Source organism: Nilaparvata lugens, chromosome 3, assembly GCF_014356525.2.
Source record: "Nilaparvata lugens isolate BPH chromosome 3, ASM1435652v1, whole genome shotgun sequence".
NCBI classification, from domain to species: domain Eukaryota; kingdom Metazoa; phylum Arthropoda; class Insecta; order Hemiptera; family Delphacidae; genus Nilaparvata; species Nilaparvata lugens.
Window position 1 is genome coordinate 41452252 of NC_052506.1, and position 27337 is coordinate 41479588.

Consider the following 27337-nt stretch of genomic DNA (forward strand, 5'->3'; position numbering starts at 1 on the left):
GGTTTTTGCTTTGGAATTGCAATTTGCTAGAAGGGGCTAGGGTCCAGGTAGAGTTATGTTTTTTGTTATTTAAAAGGTGAAAGGATAGGTTAGGGGGTTAGGAGTTTGTTTTGAAAGGGTTAGGGGTTGGGTTTTTTCAAGTTATATTTAATAATGTTTCATGAGGCTAGGTTAGGTTTTTGCTTTTAAACTGCAATATGCTAGAAAGGGCTAGGGTACAGGTAGAATTATGGTTTTTGATATTTCAAAGGTGAAAAGATTTTTTTTTTTTTTTTTTTTTTTTTTAGATTACGTCCTAAAGACTCCAGTCATGGAGTATAAGACAAGTCATGTTATTACATAATAATTCTAACACTAAGTAGTTCAACCTAGTTTAGGTTTGAAAAGAATTCTTGTACACTATAAAAAGCTTTATCAACTAAATATTTTTTCATTTGTTTTTTGAAAATCTTCAAATCATCATTACTTTTCAAGATTTGAGGTAGCTTGTTATAAAATTTCCTACCAATATAATCTGGTTTTTGTTCAAATAACCTACTATTGTGACCCATTATATGATAATCTGCTCTGTTTCGCGTATTATACTCATGAACATCTGAATTCTGGATCACACCACTCTTTTTCACATGCATTACAACTTCATATACATACAAAGATGGCACAGTTAATAGACCAAGCTTTTTAAATAAAGGCCTACAAGAGTCTAACCTATTCACTTTCTCTATACATCTGAGTGCCTTCTTTTGAATCTTAAACACTCTGTCCATATTTTGTTGAGATGAATTACCCCATACTAAAATAGCATACCTAATATGAGATAGTATAAGTCCATGGTAAGCAGTTAACAGTAGTTTTTTATCATTCAGCCTAGCAAGCTGCCGCAGGACAAATACCCCAGATGATATCTTATTACATATCCTCTCAATGTAAGGATGCCATGTTAATTTCCTATCCAATAAAATTCCCAAGAATGCTACTTTCTCTTCTTGGTCTAATTCATTTTCCTCTACAAACACATTTATTTCTCTATCCTCTACTGAATTATATTTACTTTTGAATTGTAGGAATTGACATTTCTTACTATTTATTGTTAATTGCCTTTGCTTCAAGAATTGGACAATTGACTGTACTCCAGTAAAAGCATTTATTTCTAGACTATCTAATAAATAATTGTTAAAGATAAGCGATGTGTCATCAGCAAACAACAGAGCTCTGTGATCTTTTAACTCTTTTGGTAATTGGTTCACATACAACAGAAACAGTAAGGGACCCAGAATTGAGCCTTGAGGTACTCCAGCCTGGACCTCCAGTTTTTGAGATTTAATTTTTACTATTTCATTCCCATCCACCTTGGTAAGCTCAACACACTGGTTTCTACCTATGAGATATGATTCAAACCATTTTAGTTCTATACCATTCACACCTACAGTTTTTAGTATTTCCAATAATATTCTATGGTTCACACAATCAAAAGCTTTGGATAAATCAAGAAATATTGCGGCTGCCTTCTCACCTGAATCTATTATATCTATTAGTCTTTCAACAAGGGATACTATTGCAGTCTTAGTAGATTTCCCTTTCTGGAACCCATGCTGTTCATCACATATGAAATTAATTTCTTCCAGGTGCATCAATAACCTATTTAAAACTACTCTTTCAAAAATTTTACTTATTACATTTAGAATACTAATGGGTCTATAATTTTCAACTCTTTCAGAATCACCGCTCTTGAAAATTGGCAAAATTTTTCCTTGTTTCAGATCATCAGGGAAAATACCCTGCTCTAGTGAAGTATTAAGGAGATGCAATAAAGGGTCCAGTAATTCATTTTCACATTCTTTTAAAATTTTCCTTGAGACCCCATCCAATCCTACTGTTTTTTTGTTATTCAAATTTTTTATTATTCTTGACAACTCATCTCTTGATAATGGATGAAATTTAAATACCTTTTCAATTGGCTCAGCATTTAATGTAGTTGTATTATAAGTATTAGTGTTCAGTGACTTTTGGAGATTATATGCAACCTGTTGATAATATTATTGAAAAAGTTACAAATGTCTATACTATCATCCATATAATTTCCATGTTCATCGATTATCCTAGGGACATTAGTAACTGTATCCTTTTGAGCTGCTCTCCTATTTCTATTAATTACCTACCAAACAGCAGAGTTAAAATTGGTACTAGTTGTTAATATTTCAGCTGTTTTCTTACACTTAGCTTTCCTCACTTCTTTTGCATAGTTTTTCTTTAGACATTTGTATTTGACCTCACTCGGAACATCCCTCACTAATTTAAATTCCTCATAAGCTTCCCTAACAATATTTCTTTGAGTAAGGATATCTTCAGTTATCCATTCATCTACTTTGTTTAATTTACTTTTTACTTTGACTTTTTTTATCGGACAGCATACACTAATGTGAAATCTTAGAGTATCAATGAATTGCTTATATTTGTAATTTAGGTTACAACTGTTATAAACACTACTCCAATTTTCTTGAAGCAGTTCCTGCTTCAAACAATTTATATTTCCTAGCTCATATTGCTGAATTTCTTTCACAAAAGTTTTTTTTCTGCTTGGATTCTGGCCCTGCAACTTAACATCTAAAATTTGATAGTTATGATCTGATAGATCTGAGCTACCTAACCTGACATTACAACCTTCTATATTTGTGAGGATATTATCAATAATTGTCTGTGAAGTTCGAGTTACTCTTGTATATTCGTGGACCTTAATTTCTAAATTATTCATATTAATAATATCTCTAAAATCCTCTGTCATTTTATCCTGCCTGGCAAAATCGGTATTGAAATCTCCTACTACTATAACATTTGTGAAACGAGCGGTTGTAATTTCCAAAAGTGTATGGAGCAGCTCACAAAATTTTTGCCAGTCTCCATTTGGTGACCTATAGATACCTAACACTGCTACGGTACCTCAAATCGATCATCAATTTTTACCTTAGTCCCGTCACCTCTAAATCCATCTCAACAGAAAATCTCTTAACAAAATCCAGTTCATAAGTTTGGGTATGTTTAGCATTGCTAGTGAATATACATACACCACCACTTCTATGAGCTATTCTACAAAATTCTGATCTCAGTGAATAGATCGAGATAGAGATAGGTTTGGGGGTTGGGATTTTGCTTTGAAATTGCAATAATATGCTGGAAGGGATTACAGGGTTTTATCAAGATTTATGTTTATTAATGTTTTAAATATAAAAGGGGAGGTTAGGGGGTTAGGTTTTGGCTTTGAAATGACAATATGCTGACTTAGTTGTAGTGTTTTTAACATTAGTTAAATAACAACCGTTATATTTTATTAATAATATTATTGAAAAGTACTCTTTCTCTTATAAAATGAAATGATGATAATATGTTGAATATTGAATCGAATTTAATGATAAATCATCATTGGATAATAATATCAGCATCAAAATGGAATGACGGCTCCAGTTACGGTGCTCGGTAGCCATCATCACAAAGAACGTCACATTCAAAGAACTGAATGAAAGGAACGGGAAAAAACCGTTACTAACGCATGCGCGATACGGTGCTGTCTGAGACCGAGAGAGGTTTGTCCATGAAGCATGCATGTTTATTGTCGTAGTTGAGGTTAATCGTTGGATAGATGATTGTATTTCCGTAGCTGTTTAGCTGTTATTTCCAATTAAAATCTGCAATGTGAATATTATAATTGCTTCTCTATTATTTACAATTTTAATATAATTTTTTTAGTTTTCTCAATGCAAAATGGAAGTAGAGGTGAACAATAAATTGGAGTTGGATACCATGCAAATCATAAATGATATTGTTGAAGACATTATACAACCTGTTCTTGAAAGTAACTCTAAGGAGTCATTCTTAAAATCTAGTGAGCTATCGGCAGAATATAAATTTAAAAGTTTTCCTCTAATAACAAAAGATTCTAGGAGCTACAAATTTCAGCATAATAAGGAACAGTATTTGAAAGGTTGTAAATGGTAAGTTTTCAAGCTTATTTGTATCTAACTTCTCAATAGTAAAATAGTTATAATGAATTTGGCATTATTGTACCTAGCTTCTGAAGGATATGTGATCCAGCTTTTGTGGAAAGCAAAATTTATTTCTATTACTGGTTCAGTTATCTATACATTTACTACCTATATACAGGGTGATTCTTAATTATGGTAAAATAATTTAATACGTGATAGTACAGGTAAAAATGAGAAAAAAATTCTCATAAACATATATCCATAAACGCTTCATTAGCGATCTATACAGGGTGAAAGTTTTCGTCTGGAATTCAGTTCCTCTGGTGAAATACACCGATGCTGAATTGTTTGGGGACTAGTTTTTGAAAAACTTATTATGGATTCATATGGAAAAATATCTGAAAAATTGAATAAAACTAGTCTGGAAGTTGTAGTGTGAGTAGTTTTTGAGAAAAAAGTTGAAATATGCAAAAAATATAATTAGAAAAACACATACTTCTACGTTTGATGCTCAATAACTTTCTTTAATGACTAGTAAACAAATAATTTTCGCAATAAAAATTGTAGAGAATTCAATTCTGAAAAGAATCATGTAAGCTGTGTAAACTAAATTTAAATAAAAGTTGAATAAAATGTATCTTATGTAGTACGTTACACCACAAAAATTTGCTGTTTTATGAGTAATAACTCATAAGTTGCAGCTGATTGCAAATAAAATATTTGGTTTTTTATGAAAAGTCTTATTTTTATATGAAATTAACATATCTAAATGACATTAAATTTATACCAAAAGACTGAAGATGATGTTCAAAGAGACCTCTTTTGTTCTGAATGCATATTATGTTCAAATATCTTCTCATCGATTGTCGGACCCGTTCAAATATTCCAGGAGTCTGCTTTATCATTTCTATTCCGTTCAAAATCCTTGTGATCAAATATCTATAGCCTAATCATATGCTCTAGTTACTAGGAAAATCAATTGCATGTTTTATTTAAGTTGTCATTAATGTTTGATAAAGCCTTGTTAATACATCAAAAGGTTTCTCTTTTGTTTTAATTTAGTTCAATTTATCAAACATTAATGACAATTTAAATAAAACATGCAATTGATTTTCCTAGTAACTAGAGCATATGATTAAAGATCATATGATCAATATCATCACATTCACTCCACCTAAGAGAATGAATGTTCATAGTCCTTTAAATAAGTTGGAAGTGTTGCATTAGAAGAAAGTGGCACCATTTACAGACGGCTTCAACTATGGTGTCACTAATGCTGCTTGTGCAGCCACCATGAGGTTTCATGTCTAGATAGCTCTTTCGGTACCACAAGATACAGTCAGCTATGATGCGTTTTCCAATGAAGTTGATATGTAAGCCGTGTCATATGTAGAAACGTCTACCCAGTCCATGCACATTGAACAGGTTCACGTTGTTGAAACGACTGACTATCTTCTTCAGTTTTTCATTAGCATCAGATATCGCCTGATTGATGGGTGCAGGCAGTGAAAGATCATAATGGCACGGTACATTTACTAAGAAAACATGTGTATGCATCAATTTCTCTAATTGAGCCTCAATAGTGCTGAGGTAGTTTGCATGACAATCAGCTGAAAAATCATTTGTACCACTAAACAACACAATCAAATCACGTGCAGTCATAGACTTACAATCATTGTCACACTCAGCCATAACCGAACACAAGCAAGCCCCAGGTTTCATTGTACTAATTACTTTGTCAATCGTTTTCTCTGCTATCAGTTCGTCCATTCTTCTACCCTGACTATCAGCAAATAATTTAATCCCGCCACCAATATTTATCCTCTGTTTTGAATTCAGCGCCAACTTACAGGCAGGTGGTGCCGAGTCACTGATGCCAACCACACAAGATGCCATCTTCTCCTTATTCCCATCACCCGTTGCAGTCACATTAAACTCATTGTACCTAGCGCACATATTATCATACAACGACCTCCATTTGTCAGACTGATTACAATATTTGAGCAATTCCCCTCTTAAGGCAATGTTGTCCGCCTCCAAAGCCTCAATCAAGACAGCCATGTGCAATAATTTATTTGATAAGGAATCATTTTCTTCCTTGAGAGACCTGTCAGTCTCATTTTTATAGCAACAAATCTCACATGGATTCACAAGAGGCTCTGTATTTACAGCTGTGTTAACCAATGATACACTGTAAGGATACTTAGTCACATTCCGATCCTCTAGTTTAAGGGTGAGATCCTGTATTTCTTGAACGAGTGCTGACTGATTCTCAGTCAACTGTTGAATTTTGTTTATCAATTCATCCTTGGACTTGAGGACTGTCTCATCAGTTTGAGAAACTGAATCAAAACAAACTGGCCTCCTTAATGAACCTAAGACAGAATCCAGTGATGCCCTATTTGATGGCTTCTTAATATTTGAAAACAAATGCTTCATTTTCGGACTTGAAAGATTATCTGGAGTTTGATGTTTCTCGTGTTGTTTATGATTATCAATGTAATGCTTTACACAATCAATTTTAGACGAGGTAGTAATGGTTGCAAGGCATCCAGGTGTGCAACACCGCCAACTAATGTCTCCACTTACAAGAGTACGACCTTTTCTAAAGCAATAGCTTTTATAGTACACTGCCAGATTATACCTAGTTGTTCTGTATGTTTTGAGTTCTGAGGCCATTTCGAAACCGGAAAAAGGTAAGCAAAAGTGTTTTCAATATTGAGACAAGAAGTATATTACAATTCAAAAAGTTTACAAGGTTTTGAATTATTGGTGCCAATGCTGTAGTTTACATCGCCTCTATCGATTATCACCTTATCAGCCCTCCAAGCTATGATCACCCGCTTTCATTGGCCAGATAAAACTGTACAAGAGGAAGGCAGGAGAATAGGAGAGAGAAAGTGCCCAGAGAGCGAACAAGGCAGGAAACAATATCGGAAGCTCCTGATAAGAACGGACAATAGGAAAAGGTAAAATCAGAAAAAGGAAGAACAGCAATAATCCAAACAGTCAAAGAAGGAGAAAGATAGCAGAAGCACGTCAGTTATTATCTCGAATAAATTGAACTTCGGTCCGTGCGATAAGTGCCGATCTTCACTGAAGTAAAATGAAGAGAATGCCAATTCACTCAAAATTTGAGTCACATTTAAATGACGATTGCAAGTGATTCACTGCAACTACTCACGATTCAGATTCACCACAACAAAAAGGAGGCTCAAAGCAACAGAAAGACACAATTCAAAACTCACAAATCACTGAAATACCGGCTCAAAATTAAAGTATTTACGGAGCATTACAAAGCATGACTAGCCACGGCAGACGGCTCTGCCAACCCTCTATGATACCTTCTTTTAATAGTTTATCTACCTCTTGAGTAATGAATTCCATGTTGGTTTGATTGTAACGTCTTGATTTTACCGCAATGGGTTTGATGTTTGGAGTAATGTGCTGAAACAGTGAAGCAGGTTTGACTTGAGCAGCAGCAAGACCACATACTTTTAGTGGGTCTTTTGTTCCATCAAAAGACATATACAGACCTGAATGATTAGACAATAGATCATGACCGAGTAATACATCACAACAGAGATCTTTGAGAACCAGGAAAATTACATTTTTGTGCTTGCGGCCAAGAATTGAAAGGTTAACTGAGCATTGTCCAACAACTGATGATCGGAGAGAGGTAGTAGCCATACAAATTTGTTCATTAGAGGGGTAAATTTTTTATTTCAGATCTTTTGCAAGTTGTTTATTAACAAAACTACTGGACCTGCCAGTGTCAATTAGCGCAGCTACTCTAAAATCATTCAACAAAGCCAGTACAGTAGCTTTACTGAGTCCTGGAGGTGATGAATTACAGATTTCTGCTGCTGATACTAGTTTATCATTCTTGTGGGTCTGATTTGATCTGCACATTTTTGCATAATGCCCTTTTATTCCAAATTTCCTACAGAATATATTGCGAGCAGGGCATTCATTTCTGAAGTGTGAGTTGAAGCCACAGTAATCACCTAATTTGAGTTTTTTTTTTTGATTGAGTAGCTTGTGCAATAACAGGCTCAGCCGGAGTTAGAGATTCAACTGAGGATTTGACTACAGGCTGTGCGTCGTTGAGTAGCAATGAGGACGAGTTGAAACTAAGTGAGTCACTGTATGCTGATTCTAAAGTTCTAGCGTGGTCTACTATTTCATGGAAATCTAAAGACTTTGTTTCCAAGAGACATTGTCGAATGTCTGGAGACAGCAAACCACTTATAAAGGCATCTCTCACACAATCATCATGATTCTGTTCTGCTGTTACTGCCTTGAATTTACATTTTTTTCCTAAAAGCATCAGTTCTTCAATAAATTGATCAATAGATTGGCCTGGTTGTTGTTTTTTAGTTTGAAGTTCATGACGTGCAAATATTTCATTAACTGGCCTAGTATACAATTTTTGTAATGAACTAAGAGCATCGGTATACATACCACAGTGACTTATTTGTTTGAATACTGCTGGAGATATAAAATTGACTAGTATTTTGAGTTTTTCTGCATCCGTCGTTTGTATTGTTGAAATGAGATTAATAAAAGTTTTGTGCCAATGTTCCCATTCCGTTTGAGCTGTGGCCGAGTTTGCATCCAATTCCAAAACTTTAGGCTTCAAGAGGTGATCCATTTGAGTTTTAAACGATTAATGTTTGATAAATTAAAAATGGTAAAATTCCAGATTTATAAAAAATGGTAAAATTGTATATTTAACCAAACAAATTAAAGATTTAATACTTCTATCTTGCTCAATTTGCGAACACCTTGTCCCAGCTATGGTCCAATTCAATTCATTACTTCATTCAATCCTTAATCAGAGATCTTCAATGGTATCAATCGGAGTATTGTATACTAAGGTTTCCAAGTGTCCCCAAAGATAAAAATCCAAAGGATTCAAGTCTGGTGACCTAGCTGGCCATGGTACTGGCCCACCTTGGCCTATCCATTGATTTGGAAAGCTCTGATTCAGGTGTTCACGAACAGGAACACTGAAGAGTGCTGGAGCTCCATCATGCATAAACCAAATGTTCTGGTGCAACTGAAGAGGTACATCTTCAAGTAAGATAAATAACTCCTTTCTCAAAAAGTTTAAGTAGATTATGCCATTAAGCCTGGGAGGAAGCTCGAACAGAAGTAGATGATCTCCCATGATTCCTGCCCAAATGTTTACTGAAAACTGATGTTGTGGACGATCAGGATTGATGGCATGGGGATTCTCATCTGCCCAAATATGTAGGTTGTGGACGTTAACGATAGCTGTTCTTGTTAAGTGTGCCTCGTCGGTAAATAAAACGGTTGTTGAAAAGTTTGGGTTAACAAGTTTTACTAAAAACCATCGGCAAATACCAGCATGGGGAATACAGTCTCGTGGCAATAGAGTATGAACTTTCTGGAGGTGGTGTGGATGTAAATGTTGCTCTTCTAGTATCCTCCAAATAATAGATTGATTGACATTAAACTGCACTGACAATTCTCTCATGCTCTTCTCTGGATGTTCATAAATTTCATTAAGAACTTGTTCTTCTAACTCAACAGTCATAGTAGATTGGGGTCTGCCTGCATAAATGTGCTCTTTGGATATCAAAGAACCTGTTTCAGACAGACGTTGATGAATAGTGGCAAAAAACCTTGAACTTGGACATACTCGGTTAGGGAATTTCTCTTGATACAAACGTCTTGCTTCAGAAGGCCTACTATTACAGTAGTGTCCCATTCCATACATTAAATGAACGTCAGGTCAGCTAATTTGGAGTATGAATAATGTCTAAAATTACGTGTCATTTTCTAAAAAGTTAACACTTAACACAAAAGCAAAGTGAAATAGTTACAAATAACTGGTTAATAGATTAAACAAAAAACACAGCGCGGTTACAGTAGACATAACTCACAGTTTGTTGTTTTGTTAAACAGTGAGCTAAAATATTTATGAAAATAATTTTCAGCTGATAATTTCTTTTAAATATTTTCTTATTCAAAACAAAAAAATCAGCTGTTTTGGAACAGTTGTTATTAAAATCCATGTTTTATTTGCAATCAGCTACAACCTATGAGTTATTAAATCTCTCCTCATAAAACAGAAAATTTTTGTGGTGTAATGTACTACATAAGAATACATTTTATTCAACTTTTATTCAAATTTAGTTTACACAGCCTTCATGATTCTTTTCAGAGTTCTGGCTCCTGAATATTTACAAATTAAGTACTGATTATATTGCCCTATATATTCATTTTTTAACTATCATGGTGTTAAAATTTTCATATTTAAAATATATTGGTGGGCCTACATCCAAAGTAGATTAATTTTTGAGTAAGCTATTTATTTTATAGTCAATTCCATGAAATGGTTATAAGATCCGCATGGACATGTCATATAAAACACAAATCGAAACCTGAAAGGTAGAAAAAAAATCAAGATAGATGAAACCAAAACCAGGCTTAACAATATGTAGGTAGCCTAGCCTACATATTTATTTAGGTAGGCCTACTACTGTACAGGATGGGTGAAAAGTCAGAGAACGGCTTAATATCTCATACACAAAGGTAATTTGATGGCTGTTATGATTGGGGATCCTATTTAAATTTAAAATACTATACTATGACTTGAAAAATTTGGTCCGCCATATTGAATGCAATTTTTTTTTTTTTAAATAGAAAGCTGGTCATGCGTGATGCGATAAATGTTTTCGATACAGAATTTCAAGAAAAAAAGAATGGTGAAAACCACATATCAATAACTCAACCTGTTTCGAAGATATTCACATTATTAATCAATACTAATCAAAGGAGAAAGGGCTAGAGCCAAGAAAACTTCAATTAATTTTGCCATGCCTGATTTAATAGGTTTATACTATAGAATAACACTACAATTTGAAATAATTGAAAAATACAAACAGCTTCAATAAACATTGGCAACTAAAATCGAACAACAGAAACAACAATTTCATGTTACTTTGTTGACATTCTTCATCTGATTCGGGGGCGCATTACTATCCCCGTTTAGATAGCAATACGTCACAAAACCAAACAATATCAGTCATCAAATAACAACAAGTTAATTTCAACATAAAATTACTCAAGAAAGAAAAGCCCGTTGAACCCAAGTTTCGTCGATAGTAACCCATATAACCCATTTCATAATAATTTTGAATCCCCACTTTTTATTGACATTCTCGAATGAACCTTTGTTTCACTACACTGCACTTTCGTTGGTCTGTACGTTGCTTTATTGTCGGGGTTACAGTACCTTGTTTTGGCGGTGAGCTTTTACCGTTGAATTTGGCTTGACGGCGACGTCCTCTTACGTCCCTAGACCTGTCGTCTGAACGGGTGTCTTGAAGCGGTGTTACATAAAGTTGCGGAACCAAAGGGGTGGTAGTACAAGAAGTTGGTTTGGGAACACACATGAACCGCTGTAAATAAATGTATTACAGCATTAATTTCTAACTCTTCCTACAATTCATCAAAAGCTAAAACAGGAGTTTATTCTGTTATTTAATTTAGATTTTATCTTGACGTTCTGATTTCCTTCTCAAAATTTAACAGATTTAAAACAAATTACTTGCCAGAGTGTCATTAATCTACAATGCAACTTTATGAAAACACTCGTAATAAATTAATATAATGCTTTTAGAAAAATGAATACTTCATTAATTATGATGTTAACTTTTATGATATTTTTCGTTTGGTTTGCAAAATCAAATATAATTTTTCATATAGTAGCTCGGCTAGTATTGTTGGAAACTTGTGCGCCAGCCAACATTTATTTTATTTATTATTTATGAACTATAGGACGCAATCCAAGTGTAAATAACGGGCATTCGCCCAAAACTGCTCAGAACCTTAATTAAAAATGAACATTCCAGAGTTTATGATTTGATTTACCTACAAATACAAGTCCAAAAGCTAGTATCAACTGAAATTATGAATTTATCACCTAATAAAACAAGACACTTTATAACACAATAAAAGAAAAAAAATATTGAAAATTTCACTTTAAGGAAAGATAATGTTTGCCTTATAAGATTCACCTTTAATTAAATAAAATTAGTAGACACATAGAAAATAATTTAAATTGTATTAAAATTTGAACATTCATTAATATTAATTTCCTGGAGAAGAAAAACTTTCTTCTTCATCTATTAAGATTTCTATCATAAAAAATTTACTAAATCATTCAAAAGCCTTAATGACATAAGAAAACAGTCTGAAAAATATAAATTAAAAAATGTCATAAACTCAATATGAACAATTCTTAAAAGTTTCATTCCAATTTAAAGGCTATCTTCCTGACTTGCAGCAATACTCTACGATAATATATCTCCCGAAACAATAACTCAAATGTAACGTAACTGAAAACTTTCCATACTTCTGTAGAAAAAAATTTATAAGTATCTTCCATCACTAATAAAATCAAAAGGATTATTCTCAATCAATATTATTAACTTGAAAAATAACAGGCTTAATTAATTCAATACTCTTATGGAAGTTTCAATCGAAAAAACTCCCTAAATTATATTTTAACCTTATTTTACGTACCTTAGCGGTTATTTGAAGAAACAATTATTCGTACATGATGAAGAAACACAATTAAACCTTTCAGGACATGGCACTACTAGTAAATTTAAACTTTAATAAAAATAAAACTAGCTCCTACATTAACTAATGAAATAAACTTGTAAACTTGCCCAAAAAGGGCGAAACATAATGACTACATCTTTACTCTCGTAGTGCTCCTAGCAAAGTGTCCTCCGAAACGTAATCTGGTCTGTCGGCTGGGGAATCGCCCCACTACTGTATTTAGAAACAGGTCTCCTATTGGGCGAAGAGAATCAATTTGACCAATCGTCGAGTGCCTTCTAGAGCCTTTGGACCAAATAGTAACTGCAAAATCGGTAGTTTGTTATAATTTCAATGCTTGCTGTTTTCCAACTTATCGCATTTTATGTCGCGACAAGAAGGCTAAGTTTTAGAGATAATTCCATAATCTACATTCCTCGACGACTCGGAGCCACAATTTTTAAATATCTATCATGGGAAACTCGAAGTCATGGCCGTTCATAATAGAGAGAGAAAATAATTTATTTCGCTAACTCACTTACAATAATGGCTCTAATCTATTGCGTATCAAATTTACTATTATAACTTGGGAAAAGGCCTGAATTAAAGACAGTGCCCGGCACACTCCCCTTCCTTCCGGTGTGAAACACGCAAAAAGAAATCTAATCAGGATATGTTACCATAGAGGCATTCTGTATGATTTGGAGAGTCGAATTTCTGGATTGATAGTAGGAACCAATTTGAAGCGGGCCCTCTTCAAAAGAAATCTCTTTAATCATTCCGAAATTCAGCAAAATGTATAACTAATTGAGATTTGTGGCAAGAGTCTTTAAAACTGTGGCAAGAGTCAGGACAAAACAATATGGACGTGTCCACCTTTTAAGTAGGTACTAAAGACGGACCGAGTATAATAATCTTGAATACTTCAATCACTTTATTGAGTCCCTGGTTATTTTCTTGGCAAACTCTAACAAGGGAAAACGTTTAAAAGACATCATAGTTCTAATTGGTTCTATGTTACTCTGCTGTTGTAAAATATGTAGTACGTTGATTATAATAGTAAAGGATGAAACCTTTTCACGCTCTGCTGAATGTATTGAAATCTAACTATCATTACTATAGAGTTGAGAGTGCAACATATTTTTAACAATATAAAGCAATTCAATAGGCAATACTATTCTACATCGACTACGATTCAAAGATAACAATGATTGAAACAGCATTATTGGATCAACGCGATTTTGCATTCCACAATCATAAGAAAAACACTTTTCATTATAATATTCCAGTAGGAAACCTCTACCACAGAACGCTAGTCAAAACAAAACTATGATCGAGTGCCAGGCTATCGACAATAATAATTCTGTATTTCGCTTCTCACTAGAGTACGTGACATTTTCTCTAAACACTGGAAGCATAATTTTCATCGCATGATTTTAATAATATGAAAATTCAACTCGATCAACTAGCTTGGGGACTGCTAATGCTTGACTCCTGATTATCAACATTATGAAATTTACCAATACATTAACACATTAATAGACTACTATTACACTATTACTGATTCCCAAGTTCACTGACATTTCTAACCTTACTGGAGCCTCACATAATTATTTCTCAACAATAAACTTCATATCCAACTAGCTTCAATTACTCTACTAGATCTCAAATATCTCAACTTATTCACATGGAAAACTTGATTGCAATTTTACTATTCATCATTAAAAAATTATCATTTCATTAAAGATTTTCCTATTTTTTTTATTTATTAAATCTTTTTGACTACTTATCTCTAAAGGGGCCTACTACTGTTAATTCCTCAATTTAATTTTCCCAACAAAAATTCTATTTCCTTTTTGACACGAATTTTCCTACATATTTCTACCTTATATCCCCATTTAAATTTTTAATCAACCTTTCAACTCTCAACTACAGAATAATTTAAACTCATGCTTAACTCAAGAGATTTTCCCTTTTCATTTCAAATTCAACTAGAAGAATTTCACTGTTAATTTTATTTTAATTTAACCCGTTCAGTACTGTTCCAATATTTATTTCTACTTTCATTGATAACCATTTTAACATTACCTAGGTACTCGAAAAAGTTTCTCTGTTATTTTATTTGTATACCTTAACTAATCACTTAAATATTCATTGTCTAAAACCTTCAATTTTCGTTACCATACCAATTTCTAAGCAACTTTAAACTCAATAATACCCCTTTTTTTTACCAATTATTACTTGTGTTTTTGCGGCTGACTTTCCTACCAAACATTAACGAACCTTTTGACTGGGCTTCCCTAAACTGCATTACGCTGATTGTTTTCCTTACAATCACTACGAAGACTCACTAAATATTCTAGATTTCGGTTTACGGTATTCTACTGACGAGCCCCATAACTCGAATGAACCAGACCGTTTACTAGATACAAAAAAATCTTAGCTCACACCATCTTCGGTGCCTTTCGCTAAAATTATACAATTCCACCGTACAAATTTGCAAGGTTAGTCACAGCTAGATTCCTTGATTTGTTACATGGACAACTTTCGGGCAGTGCTCCGTTCTCTCTGGACACGGACCTACACTCGCGCCGATTACCTAAATTCATCAACAACACACATAGGCAGGACATCCTCGTGTCCTCCTCTAAATCTTGAGTCTCAACTAAACAAAAAAAAAATTCCCCACAGTCTACAGGAAACGTCACCAACACAATGGATCTTTACACTATCACTACGCATGCCTACCGCAAAAATCACACCTAAAAAAATATTTCCAATAATAAAACTGATTCACCTTTTCGAGAATAAACATTACTGATAAAGGGACTTAACAACCTCATCTGAATCAACTTATTTTCATACAAATTCCCAAGGATTTGATTATCGTTTCAACTTTAATCTACCATATCTAATTATTTAGTTTAGACATCTCAAGGCCAAAACTACTCATCCACTTTTCAAAACTACATATCAACAATAACTAATAGAACAGTTTCCTATTTATTCTCTGATTACCTTCGATCTACCTAAACTTATCAAAAAAATTTCCTATTTTCCTCAAAACATTCTCCCATAATAATTTCCGAATTTTCCTAATTTACTTGGGTTGACCTTTAAAATCTCAATATTCACTTTCACTACTACTATACTATGATGATACTCAAGTACCTGATGCGTGAGACCAGAATACGTACGTTGACATCACAATAATTTCTATCATCATTCACGGAATCACAGAATGCAAAAAATTTATTCAGCTCTTAGAATCAGTTGTTTTTCACCTATGCTAGTTTCTTCTACTAATTTTTATTCTACCGTTAAACCTTTAATTTGTCAATACTGTAATCAATTTCAATAAGAAGTATTAGAATACTTTCAACTTAAGCTTCAATGATACTTGACTTTATCTTTAAGCACTTCAAGATATTATCATTTTAATGGTTTAACATAACTGAATAACTTTCCTGTTTCATCTACAATTATTTAAACTTCAGAAAAATTGGAGTAGCAACCATAAATTATTCATTCAACTCCAAACCCAAAATATTGACAGTTAACACGTTCACAGTATGAATTATTAAGTATAGACTCAGAAAAATTGATCTAGTATTATTAGAGTAAGTTATGAAAAATTTAATTTTTTAGAAAATTTTGAATTCCAGAGATTTAAATATCTCTAGACAGCAGAGTGGCGCAGTTGTGTGCCTAAGAAGATAATTTTGGATAAGATTTAGAATTTAGAAATAGGCAGACACATCTAGAAAATACCTGAGTCTATACCTAATTCATGCAGGTGAACGGGCTAGAGCCAAGAAAACTTCAATTAATTTTGCCATGCCTGATTTAATAGGTTTATACTATAGAATAACACTACAATTTGAAATAATTGAAAAATACAAACAGCTTCAATAAACATTGGCAACTAAAATCGAACAACAGAAACAACAATTTCATGTTACTTTGTTGACATTCTTCATCTGATTCGGGGGCGCATTACTATCCCCGTTTAGATAGCAATACGTCACAAAACCAAACAATATCAGTCATCAAATAACAACAAGTTAATTTCAACATAAAATTACTCAAGAAAGAAAAGCCCGTTGAACCCAAGTTTCGTCGATAGTAACCCATATAACCCATTTCATAATAATTTTGAATCCCCACTTTTTATTGACATTCTCGAATGAACCTTTGTTCCACTACACTGCACTTTCGTTGGTCTGTACGTTGCTTTATCGTCGGGGTTACAGTACCTTGTTTTTGGCGGTGAGCTTTTACCGGTTGAATTTGGCTTGACGGCGACGTCCTCTTACGTCCCTAGACCTGTCGTCTGAACGGGTGTCTTGAAGCGGTGTTACATAAAGTTGCGGAACCAATGGGGTGGTAGTACAAGAAGTTGGTTTGGGAACACACATGAACCGCTGTAAATAAATGTATTACAGCATTAATTTCTAACTCTTCCTACAATTCATCAAAAGCTAAAACAGGAGTTTATTCTGTTATTAATTTAGATTTTATCTTGACGTTCTGATTTCCTTCTCAAAATTTAACAGATTTAAAACAAATTTACTTGCCAGAGTGTCATTAATCTACAATGCAACTTTATGAAAACACTCGTAATAAATTAATATAATGCTTTTAGAAAAATGAATACTCATTAATTATGATGTTAACTTTTATGATATTTTTCGTTTGGTTTGCAAAATCAAATATAATTTTTCATATAGTAGCTCGGCTAGTATTGTTGGAAACTTGTGCGCAGCCAACATTTATTTTATTTATTATTTATGAACTATAGGACGCAATCCAAGTGTAAATAACGGGCATTCGCCCAAAACTGCTCAGAACCTTAATTAAAAATGAACATTCCAGAGTTTATGATTGATTTACCTACAAATACAAGTCCAAAAGCTAGTATCAACTGAAATTATGAATTTATCACCTAAAAACAAGACACTTTATAACACAATAAAAGAAAAAAATATTGAAAATTTCACTTTAAGGAAAGATAATGTTTGCCTTATAAGATTCACCTTAATTAAATAAAATTAGTAGACACATAGAAAATAATTTAAATTGTATTAAAATTTGAACATTCATTAATATTAATTTCCTGGAGAAGAAAAACTTTCTTCTTCATCTATTAAGATTTCTATCATAAAAAATTTACTAAATCATTCAAAAGCCTTAATGACATAAGAAAACAGTCTGAAAAATATAAATTAAAAAATGTCATAAACTCAATATGAACAATTCTTAAAAGTTTCATTCCAATTTAAAGGCTATCTTCCTGACTTCAGCAATACTCTACGATAATATATCTCCCGAAACAATAACTCAAATGTAACGTAACTGAAAACTTTCCATACTTCTGTAGAAAAAAATTTATAAGTATCTTCCATCACTAATAAAATCAAAAGGATTATTCTCAATCATATTATTAACTTGTTTTTCTTATAATACACGGAGACACAATGGGAGCCTGTTGAATATTTTCAGGGTGCAAATTGGGAAACTGGTGTGTGATCAGGCCAATTGCAATTGTGGCAGGTCTACATCATCATGTCTTCTAGTAAAATAATCATGAAACTGGCCTCTCACTAGAAATTTATGTAACTGTTCTTTTAAAAGCACTAACAAGGTAAGCAGGTACTGACTGAAGACTGTGAGGATCTGTAGTTCTTTAAACAGTGGCCGGCAATGTTCCAGGTGTGGTGAAAATGTAATGATGCAGATCACCTTTTTTTGAAGAAGCAGAATCCTCTAACAACAGCCCACATGTCTCCAAAGCACAATCCCATAGTTAATATGACTGTGGAACAAAGCATGGTATGCAGTCACCAGGTAGCTTCTTGGCACAATGTTCCTCAACTTGTGCATCTGGTAAGTCACCTTGGAGAGATGATTAAAGACCATGTTGATGTGCTGGTCCCATGACAGTGAGGCATCTATCATAAAACCAAGCAGCTTAACTTCATGATCGCCAAAAGAAGGTGGTCTGCATCTCAGAGTGCATAACATGTTCTGCATCATAGTCTGGTTCATGCACAATCTATTTGCTCCAAACCACGAACTGGCCTCTTCAAGCAGCTGGGCAGACCCGAGGATGGCCAATTGGGGATCTTCATCCTGGGCAACAAGAGTGGTATCATCTACAAACAATAATGCTTTTCCATTCATGCTGAGATCGTTTATGAAGATCAAGAAAAGAAGAGGGCCTAGAATAGATCCTTGGGGGAACTCCATGGTTCACTTGTTGTGCCTCAGATGTGGCTCCATCCAGAGTAACCACCTGGGTACGTACAGAAAGGTAATCCTGAATTGTTTTCAGGACGGCTCCACCAACACCATATCTTACAAGTTTTCCAAGCAATATATCATGGGAGACACAATCAAATGCTTTGGTTAGGTCGCAAAGGGTCATGGCGACAGAATGCTTGTTCTCCATTGCCCTGACTATAGAATCAATCAGGGACTGAACAGCACCTGTAGTAGATCTTCCTTTGTGAAATCCAAATTATTGATCTCTTGTGAAAAGCACATTCTCTTCAAAATAGGTAGAGCACATTACCGACTCATATATCTTAGAGAATGCTGATACTATAGATATGGGTCTGTAGTTTGATATTTATTCCGGGTTACCCATTTTGAAAACTGGTACAGTCCGGAGATCTTTAATAAATCTGGAAAACACCCTGTTTCAGGCAGCTGTTAATCAGACCACTTAGAGGAGGAGCTATTGATGCTATTGCAGACTAATAGAGCTGTTGATATGCCATAAACATCAGGACTATTCGAGTTTTTGTATCCTTTCACAATTGTTATCAAATCCATTTCGGTTACTCACTTCCATTAAAAAATCCTGCAGGTATGAAATGGAACTGAATGTTCCAATTAAATTATATTGTGGAATTCTGTTGACTGCATTTTCCACAGATCCTGGTGATGCCTCCATAATCTGGTTTACTGAGTTGACAAAGAAGTTATTGAACTCATCTGGATTTGCACTCTTAGTCAGTAGAGATTGTTTATTTTTTGATTTGTTTATGACATTCCAGGCTGCCTGGCAGGGATTTGAAGCATGCTGTATAGTTCGCTCAATACTGGATTTCTTGGCTTCAACAATTTCCTGATGATAAACTCTCTTGGCTCTGTGATATGTATTAAAGTATCTTGACTTTATCTCAGTACACGTGGCAGTCTTGTACAGACTAATAGCAACAGTTACAAGATCTCTAATGTTGGCTAATTCCTGTGTATACCATACATTTCTAGAAGTTGCTTTTGAATTACATTTTCTACCTACAAATACAGAAGGCCGCTTTGATCTCAGAGGAAAGAAATCATCAAATATACTCATGAACCTGTTGAAGAACAGAGTAAAAGCCATAGCAGATTCATCTACACCGATAGAAGTCTCCCAGATTACTCTTTTCAGTGCTCCAACAAAGATCGCGACATTTGAATCATCAATTTTTCTATGTGTGAATTTGTATCTTGAGAACCAATATGGTATATTGTTCATAGCTTCATTTAGACCAGAGACCTCCATGATTAGAGCATGACGATCAGCCACAACAGGGTCCACCATTTCTATGTTGTAATTCCATGAATTCAACGTTGTGACAATCGAGTCCAGACATGAATCTTTCTTTGTTGGTGCTCTGTTTGCTATAAACATGCCAAAAGTTTCTCATTAGAATGGTGAAACGGTTTTCAGTGAGACTGTTTTCATGGAGGTGAATATTGAAATCACCACAAATTATTATTTGGCAATGAAACTGACAAAGAAAACTGAGACACTGTTCCAACTTGTCAAGGAAAATGGTTACATCACCACTTGGTGGTCTATAAACTGATAAGACAATGACTGAGTTAGGCTGATATGAGACAGCAGACAATATTCAAGTATAGAATCTGTACAAAAAACTTCAAGGTTGATTGGTTTAACTTCCAGTATAACCTATTGTCAACATAAACTGAGGTACCACCTCACATCAAAGAGTTTCTACAGTGCACACTGACCATAGTCAAATTTCTAATGTAACAATAATAGTCAACTTCATCATTATTTAACCAATGCTCACAAGTAGTAATAATAAGGTGGTTCTGGAACAGCCTAATTTAACCTAACCTAACCTAACCTCCCCCACCATGACTCCTCCCCCAACCAATAGGAGAGCAGGAAGCCCCCCACCATGATTTTCTCCCCAAACAGGTGGGCAAAGAACAGGTGCAGCTGCTCTCAACTGCCACCAACCATAAAAAATAAAAAAAAATTCCCCATTTAAAATTCCTGATTGAAAATTTTTTATTCCTCCATACTAAATTCTGGTATTTGATATTCTTAATGAGGATTAATATATTATCAAATATCTTTTATGAAAATTTTTTTATAATAGTATAGATTATATTATAGGCTTAACATGTCCATTTTGGGAGTGACCCAAGAAAAAATAGATTGACCAGGCTTGAATTCTGGATTAAGCCTGTGGATTACAAACCCAGCATCTAATCCACTTGATTATGGCTTCTCCTGAATTGTATATAATAAAATAATGATATCTTATTTCCCATAGGACTCCTGTCTGACCTTATCAAATACAATAATATAGGTATATTTTAATTGACATCACAATTGAATACCTTATTCAGCCATATTCCATATGTCTCTAGACATTAGGTGAGTAAGGTAAGTGAATTAAATTTTGCAATTGAGAGGTTTTAATAACTTTTTTTTCTAATGTTATACAAGCTTATATCTTATTTATACTAAACAATAAGTGGAATAATTAAAGTGTCTTGAATCCTAGAGCTCATTGGGGTGATAAATCTTATTAAGCTTTTATAGATTGTGTTAAAGAAAGTAGTTACAGAATCAACATAACTGAAACATTAACAATTGTAGCTAATATAACTGTACTCAATTGCAAATAATGAAGAGAAGACTAGTGAGACTGGAAGATGAATGAAAAGAGAGCAGCATGTAATAAAATTACCATGAGCAGAGAGAGAGAGAGAGAGAGAGAGAGAGTGAGAGAGAGAATAAAGAGAGTGGTTTTGAGATGTACTTACTCAGTAGTCAATTAAGTTGATAAAACTGCGTAGCTTTGAAGAAAGCTATCCATGTAGAGAGAGAAAATGAATAAAGAAAGATATAATCAATTCAAATTAGACAGGATTGAACAGGTTCATAGCATCCAACATAATATTCACACATCTAGAATCATTACTAATAACATCTGTCATTCAGTTTGTTTCTATCTATGGAAGACCATGTGCACACACTCATATACATGCAATGAGTTCTTAATACACTAACACATGGAAAGATTCTATCAGTTTTTGATGTTTATAAAAACTTCCTCCCACTCTTCATCATCATACTCATTGTTCTCCTTCCAGCAAGCTGACACCTAACTACTCATCCTATCACTACCACTGTCTTATAGATAAGTGTGTTATCAAAAGTCTCTGGACTTTTCGGGGTTGGAACCGTGTCATGCTCCTCCTAGTGCACCTAGGTCAGGTTGGAAATTCTCAGCACTCCAATAACTTCATGAGGGCTCGGATGTTTCCGACCTCTGCTAGCTTTAGTAAACAGCCTGCTGCTGTCATATTCCAGTTCCGATTCTAATCAATTACCTATGATTATGTTAAGTTAATCTATTTTAGGCTATGGAGTCTTTTTGGAGAAAGGCATGATCAGTTGGGGTCTTGTAGTTGAACTTTGATCACAAATGAATAAATTTGATTATAAAATTGTGAATGAATTGATTCATAGCAATAAAATTCTAGTGAGATACACTCACACATCTTTTCTTGCACATTGAACTTTAAGACTCATTCTTGAATGAGAATAATTTAGGGAATAACATAATTATGATTGGTGGTTACATTATTCAAAAACTAGGATCATACTATTGTATACATTGTTTTCCAGATTACATTTTCTTTTGTATAAATTGTGAAATTTGATGATTATTTTTGAAGTCATCAAAACAGCTGTTCTACAGATGAAATCTGGTGTTTTGCACTCACACAACTCTCCTTGCCATTATGAAAATTGATCAGTGTTCACGCACATCTCAAGTTTACTATTCAAAGATCTGAATCAGTTAGTGGCAGGACAATAATGCTGGAGACATTGAATGATTTAATAGAATCAACAGTTGCCAACAGTTTGCAATTGAATAATAACATTTTCTCGAATTTCGAGCTTATTTTCATTTTTAGGTGAAAATGTTACTGAACTTAATTATAGAGATTTTCATGTTCAATCCTTTCCACTTGAATTTTTTTTGTTTGAATTGTATTTGAAGACTGATAATTGAGGACCTAAAATCAAACTTTGCATAGATGGGGCGAAGCTCCTGAAATTTTTACAGATATGAAACTTCAGGAATCTTTCCTATGGTCCTTCAAAGTTTACATGTAATCCTTATGGGAGAAGATTTGTGAGCTGGCACACACAGAAATGAAAATCAACTGTTATAATCATTGCATCATCCAAGAGTCGTCGGTAGATAGTAGACAAGAGTGTGTGCTGCTCCATAGCCACCCATGTATTTTATTCTAAATGCCCCGACCGTTCTGTGTGTAACCATCCAGCAGTGCAGCCTCAGGTTGAATACTTGCACGCTCTAAAGACATTGCTTTGTTTCGAATAATTGTGCTGTCTTTGGTGTTCAGAATTAATTGATTTTCATTGAATTATTTATTTTGCAGTTGGAAAATTATCTATATAAATAAAATGCCGCATTGCGCCTCCTCAGGTGTGCATCCAGCTAAAGTTTGTCATGAAATGCATTAAACTATCTGATGGTACGATGTTAGTCGGGCCAGCTAGTACCTAATATAATACCATCTTCTTTCAGTATTATTGTTCCAATACATGTTGACTCCTGATAAGAAAGAAAATGATTTCTACTAAGAATTGAGTAATTTCTTATCAGTTTTCCTTCATATGAAATACGTTGATTAAGTGGACGAAGTTTGTAATTCAGTTGTAGCCGGTGAACCAGGATAAAGAAACAACTGAATCACTTGGTAATAGTTATATTCTATAGTATTTTTGAAGTGAAATGTTTTGATAAAGATATAATGAAGCTCATTCTATCAATTTGAATGAATTTTTCCAATAAGCAAGAATAAGTCAACAAAATAGTTTAGAAAGTTATGGGAACGCACCCACGATTTTTTGCAAGAGGAAATTCTATTATGGAATGGAATGAAAAAAAAACCAGTTCTCTGTCATCTATTTTACTTGTAAAATTTTCTTTTCTTATTGTCTCATGAGTTAACCTTATGCTTTGATTCTTGGTATTTGTTCCTCTATTATATAAAAAAAGGGTCATTAAAAGATCATAATACACAAAAAAGTTTGTATAAGTGTAAAAGTTTAGCATATTTAAAGAAGCATCTAGTACAGTAGATATCATTCCCATAATATATTCTAAATAGCAGAATATACGTTTATAGGGGAGTATATGATTGACAATTGTGTTGCTATCTTTGTATATCAAGTTACAAAGGAGATAGATGAAATGTTGTCCGTTTGTCAGAATATTTTTTTTTCTTTTGACAGTGACTCTACGGTACAGAAGAAAACAGACAATTCTCAGTAGTCTTTTTTCTTCATTCTACCAAAATACTTCAGTACACAAGTCGTATAATTGATTTAAAATGTTTTCTTGAATAAATAAAATAATTTTTAGATATTACCATATGAGAAACACAAATTAAAGTACTGAAATGACATTTCAAAAGTTAATAACTAACCATCCTAGACTTCATCCATACTTCAGATAGCCTACTTACATATAGGTTAGACGTACTATTATAGGTATAGATAATATTGAACGGTTTTTTCAGAATTATTCCCATTACTTAATATTATAATAGGATTTCTATTTTTTTAAATAAATTGGAATAGTATACCTACCAAATAACTGTAATTCATCCATTTTACCTTTTTTCTCTCCTCCTCCTCCTCCTCCTCCTCCTCATCATCATCATCATCATCATCATCATCATCGTTACGATAATGAGATCATTCACAAATCAGTTGTAGTACATCAGTCTCGTAGCAGTAACCTAACCAGTACAGCTATTTTGTGCGCTAGCAACAACACGTGTGCTACTAGGAGAGTGTGCATTACTGCTGCAAAGGACGAGCATGGCGACAACGATAAAGAAAACATCGATCCACAAGCAACAACTTTCAAGTGGTGAGAAATTACTTATTATTATTATTATTATTATTATTATTATTATTATTATTATTATATTACTACAAGTAATTAAGGGATTATACAATTTGAAAGAATTACCAGCATGAATTCGAGCGCAATATGATATAGACTTCTATTTAGACTGAAGGAGTCTAGCTGTTTAGTCAGTTATGATATTCAAGTCCAAAGTCCAAAGAAATAATTATGAATTCTACCCTCACTAATCGACAATTCTATCTAAATAGAGAAACATAAATTGAAGAGTTTTCATATAAACGACAGAACTTTCCTCCACGAATCCTAAAGTACAGTAAGATTTCTTTCTACACATTGAAATACTCACTACTATTCGACTTTCAAAATATACTCTTGAACCCTTAATATGAGTTCTGATACTGCATCATAAAAGTTATTGAAACCCTACCTTATAGAAATAGACACGCCCAGACATCTGTGTAATGCATGCAATCAATATTTCTATGTCTATTTCTATAAGGTAGGGTTTCAATAACTTTTATGATGCAGTATTAGTACTCAGTGTATAGTATAAAAGTAATATCATACTAATTGCGTATATTATGAATGTAACAAATACAATACTATAATTATTTTCATTTTATTTTCTTGACCAGCTACTGTCTTGACTCTCATCGTGTCTGCTGCTGTCAAACTAAGTTTGCTTGCGTGTGTGCATTCATGTATGACTGAAACACAACTGTTGCTAAGTTTGCGTGCATCCATGCATGACTAAAACATGTTCAAACATGTATGTGAGGTCATTAACCTTTGACTATAAATAGACAAGTAAAACCATGATTGTACATCAGTTGTGTACAGGTCAGGTCAAGAAAATAAAATGAAAATAATTATAGTACTGTATTTGTTACATTCATAATATACGCAATTAGTATGATATTACTTTTATACTATACACTGATTACTGATACTGCATCATAAAAGTTATTGAAACCCTACCTTATAGAAGTAGACACGGCCAGACATCTGTGTAATGCATGCAATCAATAATCCACTTGTCACCTGATTGATTATTGTATGGGCCAGCCATTTGAATCTACCGCGCTCACCCATCTAGCATGCCACTGCCATCAGCCGCTCTGAGATCGCCTAGTTCAATATGTAGATGGCACTGTTCTCCCTCTGGCTTCCCCCGCTTTTGCTTCCCAGTCACTTCCGCTTGTAACCCCTTCTTGAGGAAGCTTGCTGCTCTGACGCTTCACGGTTGTTTTCTCTTTTTAAAGAAGTCATAAATGTATTACCGCTTCGCTTGTTTGAATTTAAACTACTACCGCGACTAGTTAGGAAAAGTTATTGTTAGAGTACTCTGCTAAATATCTAGATTTGGATCTTCTTTGTGTAATCTCTTCGCTGCGACATGGGCCCATGTATTCATCATCGCCAGTGCAAGTGAATCCTGATTATCTGAACGTGTTACCGCCTACCAGAACGAGGAGACCGCTCTCACAGTCCACTGTGAACCCGCCATACCCGAACGAGACGCCTTTAAAGGTAACAATTTTATTTTCTGAGCTACTAAGTAACGTGTTTAGAAGCCCACCTCATTGGCTCTAACAATTATGAATAATTCTAAAGTCTGATTGATCCTATCTTCAAAGTAGATGATATATAATTATAGTTGACCGAGCGAAGTAAGGTCTAAGATTCAAGTCGACTGTTTTTGCATTTCTCTTTATGTTTAAATGTTTATATGTTACACATTTACAGCGAAACTCAGCAATAGATTTTCATGAAATTTGACAGGAATATCCCTTTTCAGATTGCGCGTCGACGTATATACAAGGTTTTTGGAAATTTTGAATTTCAAGGATAATATGGAAAGAAAAGGAGCCTCCTTCATACGCCAATTCTTCTTCTTATTGTGCCTGTCCGCTACGACGAACGTGGGCGATCAACATGACGATTTTCACTTTATCCACGGCAATACAAAATATTTCTATGGAGCTTTTTCCACACCAGGATCGGATGTTGGTCAGCCAAGAAATTCTCCTTCTATTTTAGAGTAAAAAATCAGAGTAAAATATAACACCAATATTAGAGTAAAATCAGATTATAGAATTATTCATCATCAGCTGTCGAGTGGATTATAAATTGCATGCCATGACGCATGCAATTCAATATCTCAATGTAACTTGGTGAAAAATCAGCTGCTATGTGGACTATTAATTGCATGCCTCATTGAATGCAATTTTCATGGACTATTAAATGAACTATTGATTGCATGCAATTAATAACCAAAATAACATAGTATTGTCTCTCGACCTTTCTCTGCTTTGAACTCGGGCTGTCCTGTTGTCAGTATGTCTTGATGGAGCTTTTGATATTAGCACTTTTTGATACACCAACCCCAACAGCCATTAGCCGTTTTCACACCGATATCTCGCCGGCACGACATACAGACAGGATTTACTCTGATGAATAGTATAAGAGGAGGCTGTAGTTTATAACTGCGCGAGATCTACTGTTCACAGAACTACTAATGATATCAGAGTATGGAGGAATTCCTTT

General features: G+C 34.0%; 1 protein-coding gene across 2 annotated transcripts in view; it reads left to right on the forward strand.

Annotated features, from left to right (window-relative positions):
* The first annotated feature begins 3565 nt into the window (after positions 1-3565).
* LOC111054081 (telomerase Cajal body protein 1) overlaps positions 3566-27337 on the forward strand; it is a 164186-nt gene continuing 140414 nt past the window's right edge. Inside the window, exon 1 of one of the 2 annotated variants that reach the window (XM_039423806.1) lies at positions 3566-3986. In XM_039423806.1, the coding sequence (XP_039279740.1) occupies positions 3757-3986 (230 nt within the window). In that variant the 5' untranslated portion in view covers positions 3566-3756. The remainder of the gene's footprint in view (positions 3987-27337) is intronic. The other variant, XM_039423807.1, reaches the window with a different exon arrangement.